At 36.0% G+C, this 20199-nt stretch overlaps 3 protein-coding genes across 8 annotated transcripts in view; 2 read left to right on the top strand and 1 right to left on the bottom strand.

The window, feature by feature from the left end:
- The window catches only part of LOC107559082 (kinesin-like protein KIF13B), a 38304-nt gene extending 35740 nt beyond the window's left edge, over window positions 1–2564 (top strand). Inside the window, exon 44 of the mRNA XM_016242812.1 lies at window positions 113–2564. Within this exon, the coding sequence (XP_016098298.1) occupies window positions 113–345 (233 nt within the window). The 3' untranslated portion in view covers window positions 346–2564. The remainder of the gene's footprint in view (window positions 1–112) is intronic.
- A 1359-nt stretch (window positions 2565–3923) lies between these two features.
- On the bottom strand, window positions 3924–15971 carry hmbox1b (homeobox containing 1 b). 4 transcript variants are annotated; one of them, XM_016242866.1, is made up of 10 exons: window positions 15678–15971; window positions 10771–11292; window positions 8881–8966; window positions 7363–7473; window positions 6597–6750; window positions 6324–6406; window positions 6107–6202; window positions 5573–5664; window positions 5364–5447; window positions 3924–4176 (listed from the first exon to the last, which is right to left on the bottom strand). In XM_016242866.1, the coding sequence occupies exons 2-10, from the start codon at window positions 11289–11291 to the stop codon at window positions 4033–4035; spliced, it is 1371 nt and encodes a 456-aa protein (XP_016098352.1). In that variant the 5' UTR covers window position 11292; window positions 15678–15971; the 3' UTR covers window positions 3924–4032. The 4 variants fall into 4 exon arrangements, with proteins under 4 accessions (XP_016098352.1, XP_016098351.1, XP_016098350.1 ...); XM_016242865.1 differs by having other exon boundaries at window positions 5573–5667; XM_016242864.1 differs by having other exon boundaries at window positions 5573–5682.
- A 3388-nt stretch (window positions 15972–19359) lies between these two features.
- The window catches only part of LOC107559130 (filamin-A-interacting protein 1-like), a 46962-nt gene continuing 46122 nt past the window's right edge, over window positions 19360–20199 (top strand). For all 3 annotated transcript variants that reach the window (XR_001605565.1, XM_016242863.1, XM_016242862.1), the window contains exon 1: window positions 19360–19898. The gene's annotated coding sequence lies outside the window, so the exon portion shown is untranslated. The remainder of the gene's footprint in view (window positions 19899–20199) is intronic.

Consider the following 20199-nt stretch of genomic DNA (forward strand, 5'->3'; position numbering starts at 1 on the left):
CAACTGTTCCAATTATTAGAAATGATGTCTAATCGCGTGATCATTGGACCATTAATTAGCAAATGTTCTTCTCTTGTATGCACCAAATAATTATGCTTTTCTTCATGTCCAGGTAAAAATGATGGTTCGGTCGGCGGTCGCCATTACTTCCACTGCAACCCTGGTTACGGTGTTCTTGTGAGACCAAATCGAGTTGTAAAAGCGACGGGTACCGCTAAACGATCGAGGCAGAAACGCAATCAGAACCTCTCGGGATCTAGTCCCAACCTGGCAGCCCTTACAGCGATGGCCAAAGGAGAAGCTGGAGCACGCAAGGGTGAAAACAGGAAGTCTTGGGTTAGCTGAGGAAAATGCATCATTGTTGATGGACGTGTACGGAGGACATTATTGGTATGGCACTGAAACACTACACTGATACTTGCAGGGATGTAACTGCCACCTGATTTACGCATATCTACACTACATAGTGCCTAGTGTTCGAAAAGCCCATGTTAGAGGTGTATTTTCAGCCTCGGTAAGCAGTATTTTTGGTATTATTCTTTTTTTAAAAAATGTTTTTAATATCATAAAGTGCCCCGCTTATCTGAACCCAATGTCAGGGAGTATGTCCATTTGGTTGTTCCCTAGAAAAATCAGGACACTGATGGATTCATTTCATGATTTTATATACAGTAGGAAGGCGAGGTGGGATTTACAGTTTTATTCATAAATAATGTTTTTAGTGTTATTATGGTGCGTTGGTTCTGTATTTTCTCTTGGTTTGGTACCTTTGAATGATTGTTTTTCCTTCTTCTTAAACAGAGTAATTTATGATCAAATTATTTATTTTGCAGATCAAAGTAATGACAAAAAATTATGTTGAAGATTTTATATTGCAATGGTGAGAGTAATAAACTTTATTATTTTATTATCTTGCCTTTAAACGTCTGCATGAAATCGTAGAAGATCGTATATTCTATCTTCAAACTCTTTAAAACGCAGTCATGTAAGAATAAAATCACACGGCTGATCATCAATATACCTTTATTTTCCAGAAGATAAAGTACTAAAATAAACACAAGTTTTAAAAAAAGTCATTTTAAACAAAGAAACTGTACAAAAAGTTCATGTATACTATAGTATACTTACAGAACAGTCTACTGTCCAAAAAAGGCACTAAATTCTTAAATGGGAGATACAGATGATTCACAACAGAATGCTTTGAAATCATAGACTTATTTGATTCAAACAATCTTTAAATTCATAGTTACTGTCTTCTGTTTATTTATACAGTTGCTTTTATAGGCCTATACATTTTTTTTGTTTATAGACATGAAAACTAAATGGAAAGCACCCCATTTAAACCAGCGGGGTTAGCGTTCGTTGCTCTGGATTAAAACACTTGAGGCAACAGAACGAGTCATTCGTAGTATCTGTATGTCACTGTGAGATCATGTAAATGTCAATACTTGACGTCATACTGCAGTTTGGCACATTCCGTCATGTGTACAAAGAGGCTCTAGTGACACAGACGTGGACAAGTCGTTTCCTTAGTTTGAAATACAACTGTAAAAGCACATTTGAACATCACAGCATTAGAAAACGACCTGTAACAAACTTATATTACAAAAAATGTGACAAATAAAGTAGTGTTTCTTGAGTGAAGGGGGTGCATGATCTGAATCAGACACGCTTCAGGAGACTGCTCTGAACATAAAAACGGTGTAAAACAATCAAATAAAAAAAAGAATCTTAAATTATTAAGCAAAAATTGTCATTTTATAAATATCAATTGTACACAGGAAGAATCGAGGAAGGATACATAAAAAAAAAAACTAGGCTTCATTAATGACACGGACAGAAGCAGTTTCTGTTAGCTGTTTGTAAAACCATTCTTATGTCATTTGTTGCTTTATGCAAGTGTTGCATTGAGTTTGTGATCATTTATGTAAGAACGGCTCTACGAATGAGTCGTTCTGCTCGTTTCAATGAATGAAGCCCAGCGAGTGAATAGTTATTTTAGAACCTTTTTGAATAAAATAAGCTACATTTTGGAACCAAGCTTATGTTAGATGAGAGTTAGACTCTCAGAGCTGTGTGGCAGCAGAACAAACATTTATCAGTCAGTCTCTCGTGAACGATTAACACTGTGAAATTCTGATGTCATTTCACAATAATAATAAAAGTTTTTGGGAGCTCGCACATGTTATAATTCTGACTGCTGTCAACTTGAGCCAGTATTTCACATTGATGTATTTCGTTCTGAACATCATGAGAGCAGATGCTTCGGTCTTTGCATGTAAATAAAAACGTAAAAGCTAAATAAATACAAACATAATAGCGCTTTAATGCATATTCACTTTGGGTAATGCTGGACACTTTTAACGGTTTAAAATGAAGAAAGCTAGCGGTCTGCCCACTTAAGTCTCTCTTTGAAGGTTCATTTAGAGTCCAGGAGACTTGCGCTTTGGCGGTTATGTAACCACATCTTTCAAGTTTCACTACAATTATATTTCACCCCTCCCCCCCGCCCCATTTGAACAAAATTCAAATCAAAGTACAGTGTAATGCAATTGGATGAATCTCAAAAAATTAAATTATATATATATATATATATATAAATATCCTGGTTTAATGTCTCCTGCAAACCAAAAGGAAAGTAATAAGAAATTATATTTTGCATTTTGAAGATATTTTTCATGGCATCATGCCAATTACGCACATTTTCCCCTCAAAAAAAAAAATATATTTTTTTAATGATTATTTTTCAAGTCAGCATACGGTATGCCAAATGCTTTACAAATGTAAATATTTTATTATCAGCATTTTTTTAGGAAAATGTGCTTTAAATTTTTATTTTATGCAAAATATGTTGATTTATTTCCCTTTCATGTTGTCCCTTTCAGACACATTTTTGACAGTTTTCATGAGATTCACCCAATTGCTGTTTGATGAAATACCGTACAAAAGTAAAGTAGACACATAAAACCTGTTAACTGAGAGCATCTGTAGCGGGAATGGAGGAAGATCATGGATTCAAAGCAAAAATCAGACTCGCCTCTCTCTTAAACTATCTGCCTTTAGCTTATCTGTGAGAATGAGGGAATGAGGGTCACTGGAGCACACAGACAGGAAGCACACGAAACATTATACAGGTTACTGGAACTGGAATGAGGTACGGGGTTTGGGTCAGCCAGGGTTCGGGAGGCTTAAATAAGAGCTGTAGGTGATGGCCGAACATCGTGGAATGACCTCACACTTGTCAGTTCCTGTCGAGAGTGTGTCATTGACTCTGGGCTTGATCAGTGGTTCAGCAGGAGTGTGTCGATAGCAGGTGATAATACCGTATTGGCCCGAATATAAGACGACCCCCCTTTTTCCAGATGTACCTTTTGGAAAAAGGCTTTTTAAAAACCAAATCGTGTTTTTTCTCAGTAAAACGCATTTTGTCTTCAATTATTTTCATATTGCATATTTTTCCTATTTTAATTTTTGTTTTGAAAGTATGGTAAAAACTGGTCAAATGTACCAACAATCACATTAAAAAAATATACACTTTTTGATATACCATTAAAAAAAAAAATCAGGACATTTAGGCTATCCATCTAATAGTAGCCCACCAAAATCTTATTAACAGTAGAAGTTAAATCTTACTGTAGTCTTCAAATCTGGGTACTGTCTTACGTTTTAAAATCACAAAGAGAGTTTGGTCGCATCAGGCTAACGTGACCGTCACGACTCATGCAGCTGTAAGCTGTTCTTTTTCTTTAGTTTTTACTCACGATCTTTACAACACGCATTACATTACGTATTTCATGGCACACTCGGTTTATGTGTATTTGGCGCCACCTATTGTTGTGTGTGTGTTATTGACACGTCAAAGTCTAGATTTTTCAGATGTATTTCCAAGAAAAAAAACATCGTCTTATATTCGGGTCAATACGGTAGATTCTAAAAGCTTGAGACAGAGTGTTGATTTGGTCATTACTCCATAAACACGTCTGGAGACATCCACACACGCACTCATTGATCCTCTTCGTCCCACGGTCTTCCTCAGTCGTCATCCAGTGACTCTGTTTTGATTTCACTGGCCACGCCTCCCGGGCGGGACAGGGCGAGGATGCTGTGATTGACAGCTGCCATCTCCACGGCAAGAGAGATGGGGTCCTGGTGGTCTGCGTGATTGCCGGCATCATCCTTAAAGAGACATGTATGTCAGTGAAACATTTGATATCAAGTCACAAAATGGGGTCATGAACTGCCTTTTTTTTTACTTTATTTTGTACTGTTCTCAGAGGTCCACTTATAATGTTAAGATTTTTACATTAAAAAAAAAAACATCATAATTGAGAAGTAATAGGCTATTTTCTGTCCTGTTTTGACCCCCTCATCAGAACGCTCTGTTTGAATAGATGTGATGGATTGTAGACTCGGAAGTAAACGCCCACCGCTCTGATTGGCTAACAGTTGTGTGTGTTTGATAGCCTACAGCCTTCATAGATGGACGTGCTGTGATTTAGGTTAAAAACGCATAAATACTCATTACACATCAAACGATCTGTAATAACAGACAAAGCAATAGTGAGCACATAATAAAAACAGTTCCTCACACTTGTGTGGTGCGACATTACGGTCAGATCCAATATATTCAGCACAACATCGTCTTTTAGTTTCAATCTTTCTGAAGATCCTGTGTTGAATTGTGTTTTGTTTGTAAACTAATCTGCGGTAAAATGAAGTGAACAAAGGACCGAGTTCTTACTGATGCGATCTGGATCTTCATTAAAAATAAAGTTCATCCACTCTTTCCTAATGTTGGGATCAGAAGGAAGGCGATGAAAAGGCTGAGTTTTGCCACAGCTTGGCTCTGAACAACGTCTTGTTAACTTGTAAGCATCTTTATTGTTTGGTTTCTGTGTAGACCTGCATTTGCCTCTCGTTATTTACACTACATGTGTGAATCGGTGGGCGGAGCTAAACAAGCAGTGATGTAGAATCGGTGGGCGGGGCTAAACAGGCAGTGATGTAGAATCGGTGGGCGGGGCTAAACAGATAGCGCGGCTAAACAGGCAGTGATGTAGAAGCAGGCATTGATCATCTTCTGCGGAGGTGGAGTTTAGCCACACTATTACGTCATAAAGTGGCTCATTCCACAATCTGTCATTTTGGCAGATCAGCTTTAATATAAGCTGTTTTTAGACTAATGAGAAAGTTTTGAGTTCTGAAACTTATGTTTTTATAGTACAATGACCTCTTATATGTCAAAAGATCAAGAGGATTTAGATTTCTCAGTTCATGACCCCTTTCATGTAACTTCATCTTGAGCTTTGATTATCTGTATGTATAAATTGTGTGTGCTATTTATCTTTGTTTTCATGTGATACCTGTGTTGGTGAGGTGGGCTCCAGACGGTAGTACCCAAAAGGTCGGTTCATGCCTCTCTTTTCAAAATAGGAAACATCACAACCCTGTAATGAAATCACTGAGTTCAGCTCTAGCAGTAGTGTTAAACAAACATTCCATGTTCAGCAGATCTAAAAAATAAGACAACGGATCCTTTAGTTCGAATGAGTCGTTTGATTCACCTGCTCACCTGCTCGTTGTAGTCGTTAGCGTCGACGTCGTCACTGTTGGAGTGTCCTCCAGGACTCTGCACATCGATCCCGTGACTCTCCAAGATTGTGGCTTCTTGGAAAAAAGACCCTGTCATGAAACATCTGAAACTCTTTAAAAACCACTACCACAACAAACGAAAAACTTTACTACTAGTAACCGAACCAGTAAAATCCTGACTGATTTGAACATGTTTCTTCATCAAGACAAAAGTCATTACTATATATAAATCAGGAGTATTAAAATGAACTCAAACTAAAACCATAAAACTGAAATATAATATACAGTTTATAAAATTTAAAATAACTTTTTTTTTTTTTTTGCTAAAAGAAAAAAAAAACTATAAAATTAAAATGGAAAAAGTGTTTAATATTAACATATTAAAATATGTTTTCAAAGAAAATACAAATTAAAACAGAAAATACAAAAATAAAAACAGCTTAAAAATATTACCAAAAACTACAATAGTATCTCAATGATACTAAAATAACATAAATCAACTAAAATATGGTACCAATATTGGCCCTCCTCTTGATCTCTTTGCGTCGGTTGGCAAACCAATTGTAGACTTTCAATGATGTGACTCTTTCCAAGTCAGACAACTTCTTTCCTAGCCAGGAAAAACAAGATTGAAAGGTCAAAGACGATTGCGAAAATGCAAATGTGATATGTCATTTGAAGTGCAATAGATAAATCTCACTGTGCAGATTCAGACACACCAGCATTTCTACCTGGTTTCTGAATAACAGCGTTGCAGGCGTTGGCGATCTCCTCTCGTTTGGCTTCATCTGGATATTGATTATCACTGAAATAGCTGAGGAGAGAACAAAGCGTAAACACCGTACAGTTAGCAGGACTAGCGTGCTTCTGGCATGATTTGAGCTAAAGAAGCATATTTTATGAGAACATTTTATTCCTGATTTGAAATATGTTATTGAGATGTAACACTGACAAGGAGTTTCAGACATTTTGTTTTTTCAGAAGGGGCGTTATCTCCGTCTCACCTCTCCATCACAGCGAGACATTCCTTCCTCCAGGTGAATCGACTGCCTCTGCGCAAACGGAAGCTTCCAGGGGCAGAGCTTATGGGGGGCGGAGTCTGACGCCACTCCATCTCATCCAGAGATACAGGGGTGGGACGCATATTTAATGTGGCACCTGAAAATATATATAAAAAATATATACACGACCGTTCAAAAGTTTGGGGTCGATACATTTTTTCATGTTTTTAGTCTCTTATGCTCACTGAGGCTCACTGCAAAAATGCAGTAAAAACTGTAATATTGTTTAATATTATTACAATTTAAAATATGGGAATATATTTTGAAATGTAATTTATTCCTGGGATGCAAAGCTGAATTTTCAGCATCAATACTCTAGTTTTCAGTGTCACATGATCCTTCAGAAATCATTCTAATATGCTGCTCAAGAAACACGTCTTATTTCTTATTACAGTTGTGCTGCATCATATTTTGTGTTGAAACAGTGATACATTGTTTTTCAGGATGAATAGAAAGTTCAAAAGAACAGCAGTCATTTAAAATAGAAATGTGACACTATAAGTGTCTTTACTGTCAGTTTTGATCAATTTAATGCATCCTTGCTAAATAAACATACTAATTTCTTTCCAAAAAAAATAAAAATTCTAAAAATCTCACTGACGCCAAACTTTTGGTTGGCAGTGTATTTAAACATTTTGACCTGTAATTGGGTTCAACCTTATCTTTGTACATTTATCAACCTACATTAAAACAAGCAAAGTTCGTTAACCTGGCGTTGTCTTCTCCAGCTGGTACCAGCGATAGAAAGCTCGTTTCTTCTGTTCACTGAGATCTGAGCCCTGCTGGAGGAGCCAGTGAGAGATTCTGCTCTGACTGATGCCTGACACGCAGAAAGAGAAAACAAATCAATAACAAACCAATGCACAAGTCAGAGTCAAACTGACAGACAGAACAATAACGAAATGACAACCCATCTTACATTCAGAATTTTATTTTGGTTTAGTAATTACAGTTTAACCTATTGCACTTAGGTTTACGGTTCTTGCTGAAAGCGAAATGCTGTAAGGCGACAAAATATGTAATATTGTTTAATAAAAATCTATGTGAAACCGGATTGTGAATAATTAACTGTATTCAATGGCGAGTGGCAAAATTGGAAACCAAACAGCCAACAAAATAATCTATACACTTGTTGTGGTTGTGAACAAACATTCTGATGGAAATCGAAGAGATTTATCACTTGTCTCATCACACCTGGTTATGACAGTGTTTTAGGAATATTCCAGTTTCAAAACAGCATCTGTGACATGCTGTCGAGTCATTTTGACTCGTGTAAATGCTTCAGTACAAAAGTGTTATTTGAGCTGTGAAGTCTAAACTGTCTATATTTAAGCTGTGAAGTCTAAACTCTCTAGCAGTGGGACTACTATTCTTGGCAGATGAACTACCTGTGGTTTGCAAAGACAAGTTCAGTAAACTAATCTATCACACTACAGGACATTATTAAAGACAGGACAAATAACACTGCAGTCGTCACTGTAGATTAATACTTACTAAAGCTATAAAAGTTATTCAGTCGAGCAGTTTTCTCGGTCTTTTGTTGTTTGATTGACATTAACAACACAGATAGCAGCAGGTATATTAGGCTGCTGTCACTTTAAGACCTAACGCACAGATCTAACATATTTGACATGCATCCAATTTTCTGTTTACATTCACTTAAGGCAAGAAACTATAGGCAATATTTTATATTTTTTGAGACACTGGTCAATTTTTTAGTTTTTGATCTATTTTGCTTACATAACATGTCTTCTTTCAGACTAGAGGAAAGAAAGCATCCAAAACACACATTTAAGTGTATTTTGTTATACTTTAAGTATGTGAGAATTTTCAGTTACAATACATTTTCTCAACACACACACACATACATTACAATACATTCTCAAAAATACGTTTTCTCAAAATGATTTTTTTTTCTCCTGCACTGAGTCAGAAATCTTCACTTCAGTAGCACTTAAACCAAATTTTACCATTTTGTTCATAACTATATTCTGAAGGGTTTTTTACCACTAATTGGCAAGACTTAAAAACACATGCAAATGTGAAACTTGATGACGCAGTAATGGCCCCACATCTGTACCAAGCATCTTTAACACAATGTGTATTTTATTACAGTACAATGTCTTGCCCCATAGACTTGTATTGTAAGTACATTTCTGAAATGATTGCTGATGATTGATTGAACATGATAGATGTTTTAAGAATTGGGGTAATGGGGTGAACTGACCTGTGACCTGAGCCACCACGGCCTGTGAGATGCGTCTGTTGCCCAGAAAGGCTTTGATTTCCTCCTTCACCAGGGTGCTGTCTCGCCTGCACACATCACAGGACACAAACATGACAGCTGCAATTCAACACCACAACAACATGATGTCTGTGAAGATTCAGTTATCAAACTCATCACAGAATGTCTCCGAGCAAAATGACCCTGCTTAAACCCGGTAAACACAATCACACGTCAACAGCGCTAAATTCATTTAGAGTGAGTTTGAATCGACTTTGATTTTCTGTTTTCATTTTAGCTGCTTTTTTTTTTTTTTTTTTTTTTTTTTTTTTAATGTCTGTAATAGTTGTTTATTCATTTTTATTTTGGTTGTAGTTTTAGGGTGCTTTCACACTTGGTTCGCTTGCCTGGTCCGAACCCGAGTTGGATTGCTCCCCCCCTCCCCCTGCCCCCACTGGACTGCGTTCATATTATTTTATTTGGGTACGAACCGCGGTTCGTTTGCATCATCAAGCCAGCAGCTGTTTACCCCATTGCTTAGTAGAGAAGGCGACAAATTCATAACATTGCTCTCTGCACTTTTATACATTTATGTTTTTAAACCGTTCGTTTTGTTTACAAAGCTTCGGTACATAATGGCATTTAAGTCTGTCTTACGAATGTAAAGCAAATGCTCTAAAGAACGCTGCAGGCGAACAGAAATGAGTGTTTGCAGTGCGTCAGTCACGCTCGTCAGGAAAGTGAGTGAAACACAAACACACATTTTTATCAAATAATACGTCATTAATAGCAGTTCACTTCCGCGATTTGGTACGATTACGTTCACATCAGCAGCGAACTGTACCGGAGTTCACATGAACCGTACCCCAGACCACCCTTTTTAAGTGGACTCTGGTACGGTTTGCGGGTGCGCACCGAGTTCGTAAGACAGCGTTCACATCATCCATACGTACCGAACTCCGACGTCAATCGAACCTGGGTGCGCACCAAAAGTGCTAGTGTGAAAGCACCCACAGAGAGGACATCATTAATCACAGTTTACCAGAGAACCTCCTTGTGAGGCCAATGAGGCCAAAGAAGACTGTGGTGTTTGCTGAGGAAAACTGGGCTGAACAGGAAGAGCCAGCACCAAAAAAAGCTGAACAGTCAAAGTACTATTCGTTTCCAAAAAAAGAGTCCAAACCTAAAACCAAAGCAACGCCATCCAAGAGGGATGAAACAACAAACAGTAACCTGCCCAATGTTTTAACAATTATAATTTTTTTAATTAATTATTTTAGTTAATTCATCTCAAGGCTCCAGACTGCTAAACTGAACAGATTGCAAATGTATTTAAATAAAAAAAAAAGTACATACAAAAATATTATTATTATTTTAAAAATTACAACTTTATCTTTAACTTTGCCATTTAAAATACATATTGGTAAACCACTAGTAAAACAAACAAAAACCTTTCAGTTATAAAAAAGGAAGTACAACAGTGTTCAGCAAATTTTTGAATGTTAATAATATACTACATTGGCACATTACTACATATTTTTGCAAGACTGAGTGGCATCCAATTATTATCTCAGTTATTATCTTAATTTTTAATGTTTATATAGTTTTTTAATTCATTTTTATTTCGGCTTTAGTCTGTTTTTTAGTAAATAAAGTGACAAGTTGTCAAGTTATACTAAATGAAAAAAGATAAATGTTGCTTTGACAACTATCTGAAATTTTGTTATTTATTTTTATATATTTTTTGTAGATTTTATTTATATTTTATATTATACACTTTTATTATGTTTATATTTTATTTTTATTTCAGTATTTATATTTCAAGTAATGAACATTTTCTAATGGTTTTAGTATTTTAGTTTTAGTTAACTATAATAACCCTGACTGACTGACCTCATGAGCTCCTCCACCTTGTCATCTATATCCAGGTCCTCCTCTGACCCCTCCAGCCCGTACGACCTCACGGCTGCCGCACTGTTCACCGGGTAACGGTTCGGCGACAGTTTCCCATTGGGTGTCGCCGCCAAAGCGTCCCGCCCGTTCTGCGCCATGGCGACCAGAGAGACCGGCGAGGGTAAGACGGCGGGTGGAGACGTGGCGTAACTGTTGCTGGGCGATGGTGATAAATTACCGTGGAACTGCGTTTGCGTTGCTGTGGAAGTGGTGGAGGAGGTCGCCATGGTGGCGTTGCTAGTGCTATTTGAGGTGGGTGTAGTGCTGGAGGTGGTGCTGTTGGTGGCGTTGGAGTCCGACAGGCCGCGCCGGCTGTATTTGTCCCCGTGCTCACGGTCGAGTCGCTCCAGGGTGTCCAGCGCGTGCACGATCTCGGGTTTGGTCATACCTGTACGCCGCAGTCTCTGGAGCAGGTCGATCTGTTCGATGGTGAAGCGTGGCTCATCTGTGTAGTGAGACATTCTGACGGGACACAAAAACAAACATTATTGAACACAATGCACATCAATCACATGTGCATCAATGGCTGTTATAGGAGAGCGTTCATGAATGCTGACAGAAAAAACAAACAGATGCTTCATTAAGAACTGAAAGTTTGCATACCGTGCAGTAGGCCTACATACTGAATCCTGCCTATTAACAAAAAGTTATGCAACAAATATTTTGATCATTAACATGCAATATTTTTGACACGTTACCTCAATGTTGAATGATTAAGTGAATGGTATCCAGTTATCATCTCAGTTAGCTTCTTGATAAATTATTACATAAAAAAATAAATACACAAAAATTGGTCATCCAGTAGTTAAATAAATCCTAAAAACGTTAAGCATTCTGAACAAACAGTCAAAAAGTAAAAAATAATGACTGATACTGCTTCTAGTTCATTCATCTCAAGGCTCCAGAATGCAACTAAAATGGTCGCAAACACAAAACAATATATATAAATAAAATACATATATAAAATAATTACTATTCTACACAATTTGAAACTTTACAATAAATTAGGGCTGCACAATTAATCGAATTTCTAATCGCGATTACAATTATGGATGCTACAATTACGTAATCGTTCAAAGCGGCAATTAATCGTTCAAAGTCCACTTGTGTCATTCCGCGTTCTTAAGATGCGTTTTTTTCTTTCTACAGGTTATCTTAAGGGTTTTTCCCATTATTTTAGTTTGAGTTTTAGTATAACATTATAATACCATTCATATTTTTACTTTTTAATACTTTAAAGAAACCAATCCGATGTATATTTGACATTTGAGGCTCAATACTACACAAAAGCACTAAAGGTTTTTCAGTTAAAAGTGTTTTCAGCTTGTTTATTTTCATATAAAAATACGGCATGCAGTTGCATCAAACAATGGTATAAACATCATTCAATGTAAATTGTGACAATCGTAATTAATAATCGCAATTACAATTTCAAGGGAATAATCGACAATTATGATTTGTCATAATCGTGCATCCCTACAATAAATAATAAATGTAAAAATATCTGTCATATTGGTCAATCACTAGTAAAAGAAAGAAAGAAACAAAAAGATACTGTGCAGTACTGTGTACTCCCTACTATTTAAAAAAAGGAAGTTCAACAACAATATGCACCAATAAATGTTTCAAACATTATGCAACATTTCAACTCAGGTTATACTTGATATATTAAATTGCCATGCAATAACTCGTATTGAGCAACAAGCAGTAACTGATAAAAATTTTAAGCATAGTCAAGAAGGTATAAATAATGGAAGGCTTTGCTTCTAGTTTGTTCATAAAATATAAAAAAAAAATACAACTAAATAAAATGTTGTTGTTTGTTATAAGATTTTTTACTTTATAATAATATTATATGAATGAATATGATAAAATATGAAATGAATATTATAAATATATAATATTATAAAATATGTAATGGTTTAAAATGCAAGTTCCATTAAAAAAAAAAAATCCCAACAAACAGTAAATCAAGATGTTAAAAATAATGGATGATGTTGCTTTTGATTTATTAATCTCAGGGTTTGTAGTTATTATTATATAAAATTTGCAACTTTATGGTAAATATAAGCATATTTTTGTATAAACATCTAATAGCCATGATTATGAGGAGTCAATATTTAATTAAATCTTTAGAGATTAAGTCAGTGCAATGCAATCAGCATCTTTGCACAATGCAACAATAAACGCTTACATTACTTTTAGTTCTCCTTAATAAAAGACCTGTTCTCTTTCATAAAAACTGATTCACAAATGACTCTCAAATGCATGAGTTAATGTTTATATGGTTTGAATCAATCCAATGACTTGCTCACTGAACTGTTCAGAGCTTATACTACGTTAACAGCTCAGTTTAACAGTCATTGGTTTTAGTCTGGAACGGTGTGTCACATTGTAAACAGAAGGTTGAGTGCATTGCATTGTGGGATACAGGTTGTACATTTCCTTACTGTGCACAGCTTTCTAACACATATTTTCTATAAGAATAGTACGAAGGAACAATCCCAGAATTCACTCCAACATGTCAAGCCTTAGATCCTTAGACAAACGAATGAATTATCATAATTTCAAGTGCTCCGCCATCTCATGGCAGTCGAGTTATGATGATAAAAGCAGGATTCATCTGACCTACTTAAAATCCTGTTTATCCAAGACGGCTTTCATCAACAAGCACGAGCAATTACTGTCGCTGTTGTCAAGGAAACCATACCAGCCAATGACTGATGGAGTTTATGTAACTCCAGATTAAAACGCAGAATGCAAATACGGAGCATGCTTTGTTTAACCTTCTAATCTAGAGCACATGGTTTTATATTAAGCTAATGGTTAGTCATATTAATACCAGGCAGTAATAGATGACTAGCCAACCAGGTTGAAGGTTACATTTTAACCATGTTCTTCTCACTTGAACTGCAGCTATTCTATCCTCTACCAGGTAATATGAGCAATTCAATCAGTGATGCTTGACTACTAAGAATCTTTATTTCAGCTTTATGTCGCAGCAAAAATGAATGGGAAAGACTGGAAACCCGCCGACCTTGTGGCAACTAGTCTTCTAACGTAACCCGTATCCCAGTAGCACAGCTGGTTTGCTGTGAAATTCCTCACTGGTTTGGAGTTTTCCATTAAACCAGACCTATTATAGCCTATTTACACAAGTTAACAGTTAACCTTACACCGCTGGAGCCAAAGCACTCGCCGCTAAAAAAGGGCTCAGTGGGCTCTTGTACAGCATAATTGCTTCCACTTAGATCTCAGATGATCCTTATAAAAGTCTGTGATAGGAACGTGGCAGCCGCGGTGGGTTTCTAAAAATATATCACTGCGAGGCTTTGACTGAGGCAGAAATTGTGTGTGCGATGAAAGATACAATACGCTCTCGCCGTCATGAAGAAGCCCTTTTGTCATGCATGCGATCCTTCTCTGACATCTCTTAACATGCAGCGAGGGTCTCACCCATAAGCCCTGCTGCATTAGTCATCATGTGGCATTAAATACTGCAGGCGCTCACTGCAGGGCTCTTTATGAGGGCACAGCTGCAGAGACTGCAAGTCAAGGGTGCAGTCCTGCACCGCATGCACACGTGCATCAGCTCATCTGACTGCATCCAGACACGTCAAATGAGTTCACAGAGAGCTTTAAATAATAACCCACATGAGAATCCCTGCGCCCTTCTTCTTTTCATTTAATAACTACTGTTTATGTAGACGTGGTCGTCGTGAAACACAAAATTAGACTGAATTAAGCAGGATGGAAAATGTTTAGCATTATTAAAAATTGACATTCTAATTTTTGGCTGTTTTGTTCATGTTTCTAAAATTAACAACAAATAGTAGTACATGCTGTAGCAAACTTTGTGTAAATAATTATTAATTTCATTAATGGTTATAGAGTTATGGTCTGACACAGGTTTTATGACTTAAATGTATACATCATTTAACCTTTAACATCTAAAACACCACACATTGAAGGTGGACAAGATGCATTTTATCAGCTTAGTTGGCTTAGGTGTTGCAACAGACCTCACCAGGAGCTTCTAGAAATAGTAGCATGCATAAAAAAAAGATGTATCCCAAGAGGAGAGAAATCGTTTTTCTATGCATTTTAAGTAAACACTTCTTCACATCCTCAGACAGATCCTGGAAACTCAAGTTATGAAAGCAGATCAGAACAAATCCATGCAGCAAACTCATGATCAATGAGGATTATTAGCAAATCACTTTGCATTGCATGTGAAGGGGCTTCAGTCGACCGGTCAAAGCCCAGACTGTGTTTAAAATATGGATATTTTCTAACTGCATGTCATAAGAGCACAGATATACGCCCATCATCTTTGTGCATGAAAGCTAACAGCATATCCAGCGTTAGAAAAAAAAAACGCATACGAAATATAAGCATACATATATTAAACATGCACTTATTAAATAAACAATTCATATGAGAAACATTGAGTATTTCAACCTATATAAACAAAATAAGTTTTGCATGACTCATGTGTCCTGACCTTTGCAAACAAACACCAAAAGAGCTTTAAATTAACAGCACACATGCATAAATGTGTCATAAGACTGTTTATTAGTAAATATGACAAATAAATACATTAGTATAGCACTTTAACACTAGAAAAACTGGCTACATAACTCATTAACTGACTTATATTACTGTATAAACTATCTAGACATGTATACATTTAAACTAGACGCATATGTCGGTTGAAATTAAGTCACGAAGCGTGTTTTAACAAGATAAACAAAACGAACTGAATTATCCAGGCGGCTAACGTTAGTTAGCTTAGCACGAGCCAGCACAAAACTGACTCTCCTCAGGGATAAAATCACGTTTCTTACCTGGAATGAGGAAAACACACCAAATCTCAGCGCAGCAGATCATTTAATGTGCTCTGTCAGGCGACGAAGATGATATTTTATGTGATGTTGTGAGGAAGACTCGCCCTGACTGACTGACTGTCTGTCTTTGTCTGACTGACAGCAGCCGCGCTGACGTCATGACGCACGCCACGCATCGACTCGGGAAATGTAGTTCATCGCTATCGCGCCTCCATTGTGAGAGATGGACGTGTTCCGAGTGTTGCCAATTTAGCAATTTTGTAGTCTTTTCAGACTACCCTATTTTTCTTCCAAAAGCACCTAGCAACAAATTTAGCAATTTTAAACATTTATCTGGCAACTTTTAGCAACTTTTGATAAGGACTCGGACAATAAAAAGGCACACATTGTCCATCCAAATTACACAGAAAGAGGAAACCACAGATGCCTAGCAGTACACACGTCACGAGAATTGAGTTAGCTTAGGGTGACCATACGTGCCACAGGATTTCTATATTGCCTAAAATATCTAGGTTTTGGCTTTGTTTGCGTGTGCAGACCGATCGGTGTATGACATCTAACACTTTGTTAGTAGCTTGTACCTGCGATTGCTGATTGTAAGAAAAATGGAAAATCTTTCAGGACATTATCCATTATCCATCATCCTTTGTAACCCTGTAACCCGAAAACACAATGCGTAATTTAAAATACAGGTAAAAAAACCATTACGGAAAATTCTTTCATATTAACAGTAGATTGTGCCTTATTTTTACAGACTTTTCTTAGAGTGTAGCGTACTAACTAACTACTAATACACTGCTTAAAGCATAATTGTTGAGAATGTGTAGCGTTTACTAGATACTAAAAAAACTTGAATTGTAATCGTTTAAACGTGTACGTTTTCAATAATTCAATGTATTTAAAAATACAGTTATTTATATTTTAATATTATATCATGCATATTATTTTTAAAACAAATCTAAATGAACATATATAAAATCAATTTTTTGCTGAGGTTTGATGATGTGACAATTTTGCGTCGTGATTTACGACGCAATTAGCAACTTTTAGCAACAAATCGACCTTCCTTTTGCAACTTTCTCTGAAACTTAGTAGGCAACACTGCGTGTTCCTTCATGTTTCATTTCAGTCAGACTACAGAAAAGAAGCGGAGAGGAGACGTGAGAGAGTGTGAAAGACTCAGGTTTCCTTAAATTAACTTTATAATACGTAAAGGTGTGTTTAAAGTTCATTTATTTCTATAAACAGTTGCTTGAGGTGATTGCATCTGAGGAGGATAAACATAATATGGACATGATATCTTCCATTAAATGAAAAGAAGCGTAGGGCGTAGTATTTAGTAGGGACGCTAGGGACATGTCAATAAGTTATATTGCTATAAGTTATAGCAATAATTTTGCTCAAACAATTCAATGTATGCATATGTAACCACTGTTGTTGTAACTTCGGCCGAATCTAAAATAGGTCATACCATTGATATTACCTGAGAAGTTCAAGTAAATACGTTAGAAAAGTAGCTTATTGAAACTGAGCTTTTCGAAACTCAGAATCAGTTAAAGGCACAATATGTAAGATTTTTTTTATTAAAATATCCAAAAACCACTAGAACAGTGTTATATATTTTGCTGACTTGTGTACTTACATTATCCCAAATGTTTCAAAGAATGTTTAAATCCAGAGAAATAAGCAATTTTAATGTGATTTACCATAGCTATAAATAAAGTCTTTAGATGACATGAAACTATGGTCATACGTCTATCATAAATGCAAAAAAACCTACGCTATAGGTATTTGATAACCCCAAAATAACAAACAAGACCTTTTTGTATTTCGTTTGTCAAAGCAGACGTTAGAGTGCGCTGTTTTACACTGTTAACTCTAAATGGATGGCCAACAAAATGACAATGAAATCTCTGTCCAAATGAGCTCTGTATCTGATGAGTGAGTCTCCTGTTTCATTGCTGCACATTTAATCTACATATTATATTTCTGTAAAATGAAATAATATGCAGGAATGCTTCAGTGCCGCCCACAGTCAGTGCTGAAGATGATGTAAACTAGCATTGTGTTGTTGTTTATGATGTCTTGTTTTGTAGATTAACAAAAAACAGCATTATGTGACCAAGATTGAAAGATTTACATCTGTGGGTGATGCTGTGCATATTCTGAAGATTTGTTGTGATATATTGCACTTTTTCTGGACATTTCTTGACAGTTAATTCAGGTAACACACACTCCTATGCATCACAGTTCACTCAGACATGGTTTCTGTGCCTTTACTTACAGAAAAGTATACTGTGACTGTAATGAGGTACAGATGGTAATATCAAGGGTTTTTAAATTACAAATGATTACTTTAGTCATGTACCATTTGGTATTTACATTGCACTCAAATTTCCATTTGGTATTCACATGGTTCTTCAAAGAATAGCATAGTATTACCATAAGCAAGCCAACAAGTGTTGTGGCTGTAAACACAAGCCTGTTTCAATGACTCTCTGACATTTCTGACACTTCTATGTCAGTGTTTGTCATGACATGCTGTCATGTGGATAGACTTTGCCAAAAGAAAGGCAATAACTGTGGCCTAGTTCTGCTGGCTTTGTCATCATCAGATGTTTGATTATTTTTATTTTGCTCACATGCTTCAGGTTAGGGAGTTTATCTCACGAAAACATGTATTGGTCACAGTTTACCCCTATTTTAAGACCAGGACCCCCTAAATTCTCATGATCATAAATCATAAAAATCTCATTCTGGTTGCATCTGAATATTTTATTGAGAATTTTGGAATTTCCAATGGTGATCCTAATACAAAAATACTAATAAATATCAATATTTATATTATAAAATATATATTTTAAAAAATAGATTATAAACTTTTAAATATAATAAAAAAATTATAATTTTGAAATATATTTTAAATATAAAAAAAATTTTAATTGGTATGAATTAAGAGCAGTGCTTAAATTAAGCTAAGCATGAGCAATTTACAAAAATTAGCATTTTGCATTACGATAATGAAGTCTATTTTTACTATTAACATTTTTTTTTATTTTATATATATTTTTATTTTTACAGAATAAGTTAAATGCAGTACAGTACATTTTTCCAGGATGTATAAATATTTTACAAATATTTTATTTTTGCATTATAGTAATAAGAATACGGAGGTAAATTTTGTTTTATGCATATATATCCATACATGTATGTATGCAAAATGTATTTTTTTATATATATATTTTTAAATATATTTTCACACACACACACACACACACACATATATATATAATTTTGTCTGGTACTATCATGGTGTATATTCAAAAAAATTGTGGTTATATACAATACACCCCACCGTTCAAAAGTTTGGAGTCAGTAAGGTTTGTTTCTCAAACAAGTTAATATTTTTATTGAGTAAGGATACATTAAATTGAAAAGTGACAGTAAAGGCATTTATAATGTTACAAAAGATGGGGTGAAATAGGACCTGGATATGTTCTTGACAGATTCATTCTGATATGCTCTCAAATATTAGTTTTCGTCCCTACACTGTTTCCCCTTCAGCCGCCAATGTTTGATCTACCTGACACAGAAAGTTCATTTCTATCCCAGCAACTGCTCGGGTAGTTATGACAGTCTTTTCCTCATTTGGCAGAATACCGTGCTCCAGCTGTCAGCAGGGTTCACAGACGTCTGTTTCAACCCCCTCAGCTGCTAAACGCTACGAGAGACTGAGCGCATGAGTTAAAATTAGCTCTTAGTCGACACAGAGCTTCACGGGTCAGGACATAAAGGAGTGTGGGGTCTCTCCAGACGCTCTAAACTGTCTCTGCGTACTGTCTTTCCCTCATCCTGGATGTTGAATAGGCAAAAGAAGTGAGCCAGATTGATATCAACCAGATCTGGCTATCTCTGCCTCCCGTCTTATTGGTCATTCTTTCTCTCTCTCTCTCTCTCTCTCTTCTCGGTCATTCTGCTCGCTCAGACTTGGATTGAGGACAATACAGTTCTCACAGACAGCAGTGCTCGGACAGTCTCTGTAGAAACAGAAGACAACGTAAAGACCGGACCACAAGAAGGAGTGCATCTGTGATGCTTTATTCCAGGAACAGATGGACATTAAAGTGGACGTTTCTTTTGACAGGTTTTTGAAGTCTTCGCTGACTTTGACACTAAGTCATCTGTGAACGAATACCTGTAACTTGGGACCATATCAAAAAGGTATGTTGTGCACTTCTTAAAAAAAAAAAAGAAAAAAAAAGAATCGTCAATATAGGAATGGTTTGAACTCTTTTAAAGGAGGAACTGAGTGTTTTTTGTAAACCTGTTGCTATACTGTATATGTACATAGTTATTGGTTTATGTGTGTGTGTGTGTGTATATATATATATGTATTCAAACATATTAACAAACAATATAAACAATTATAATTTATAAATCGTATAAAATTAAAATATATATTAAATTGGATACATATATGCATTAATATATATATATATATATATATATATATATATATATA

Source organism: Sinocyclocheilus grahami, unplaced genomic scaffold (assembly GCF_001515645.1).
Source record: "Sinocyclocheilus grahami isolate Dianchi unplaced genomic scaffold, SAMN03320097.WGS_v1.1 scaffold674.1, whole genome shotgun sequence".
Lineage (NCBI taxonomy): Eukaryota > Metazoa > Chordata > Actinopteri > Cypriniformes > Cyprinidae > Sinocyclocheilus > Sinocyclocheilus grahami.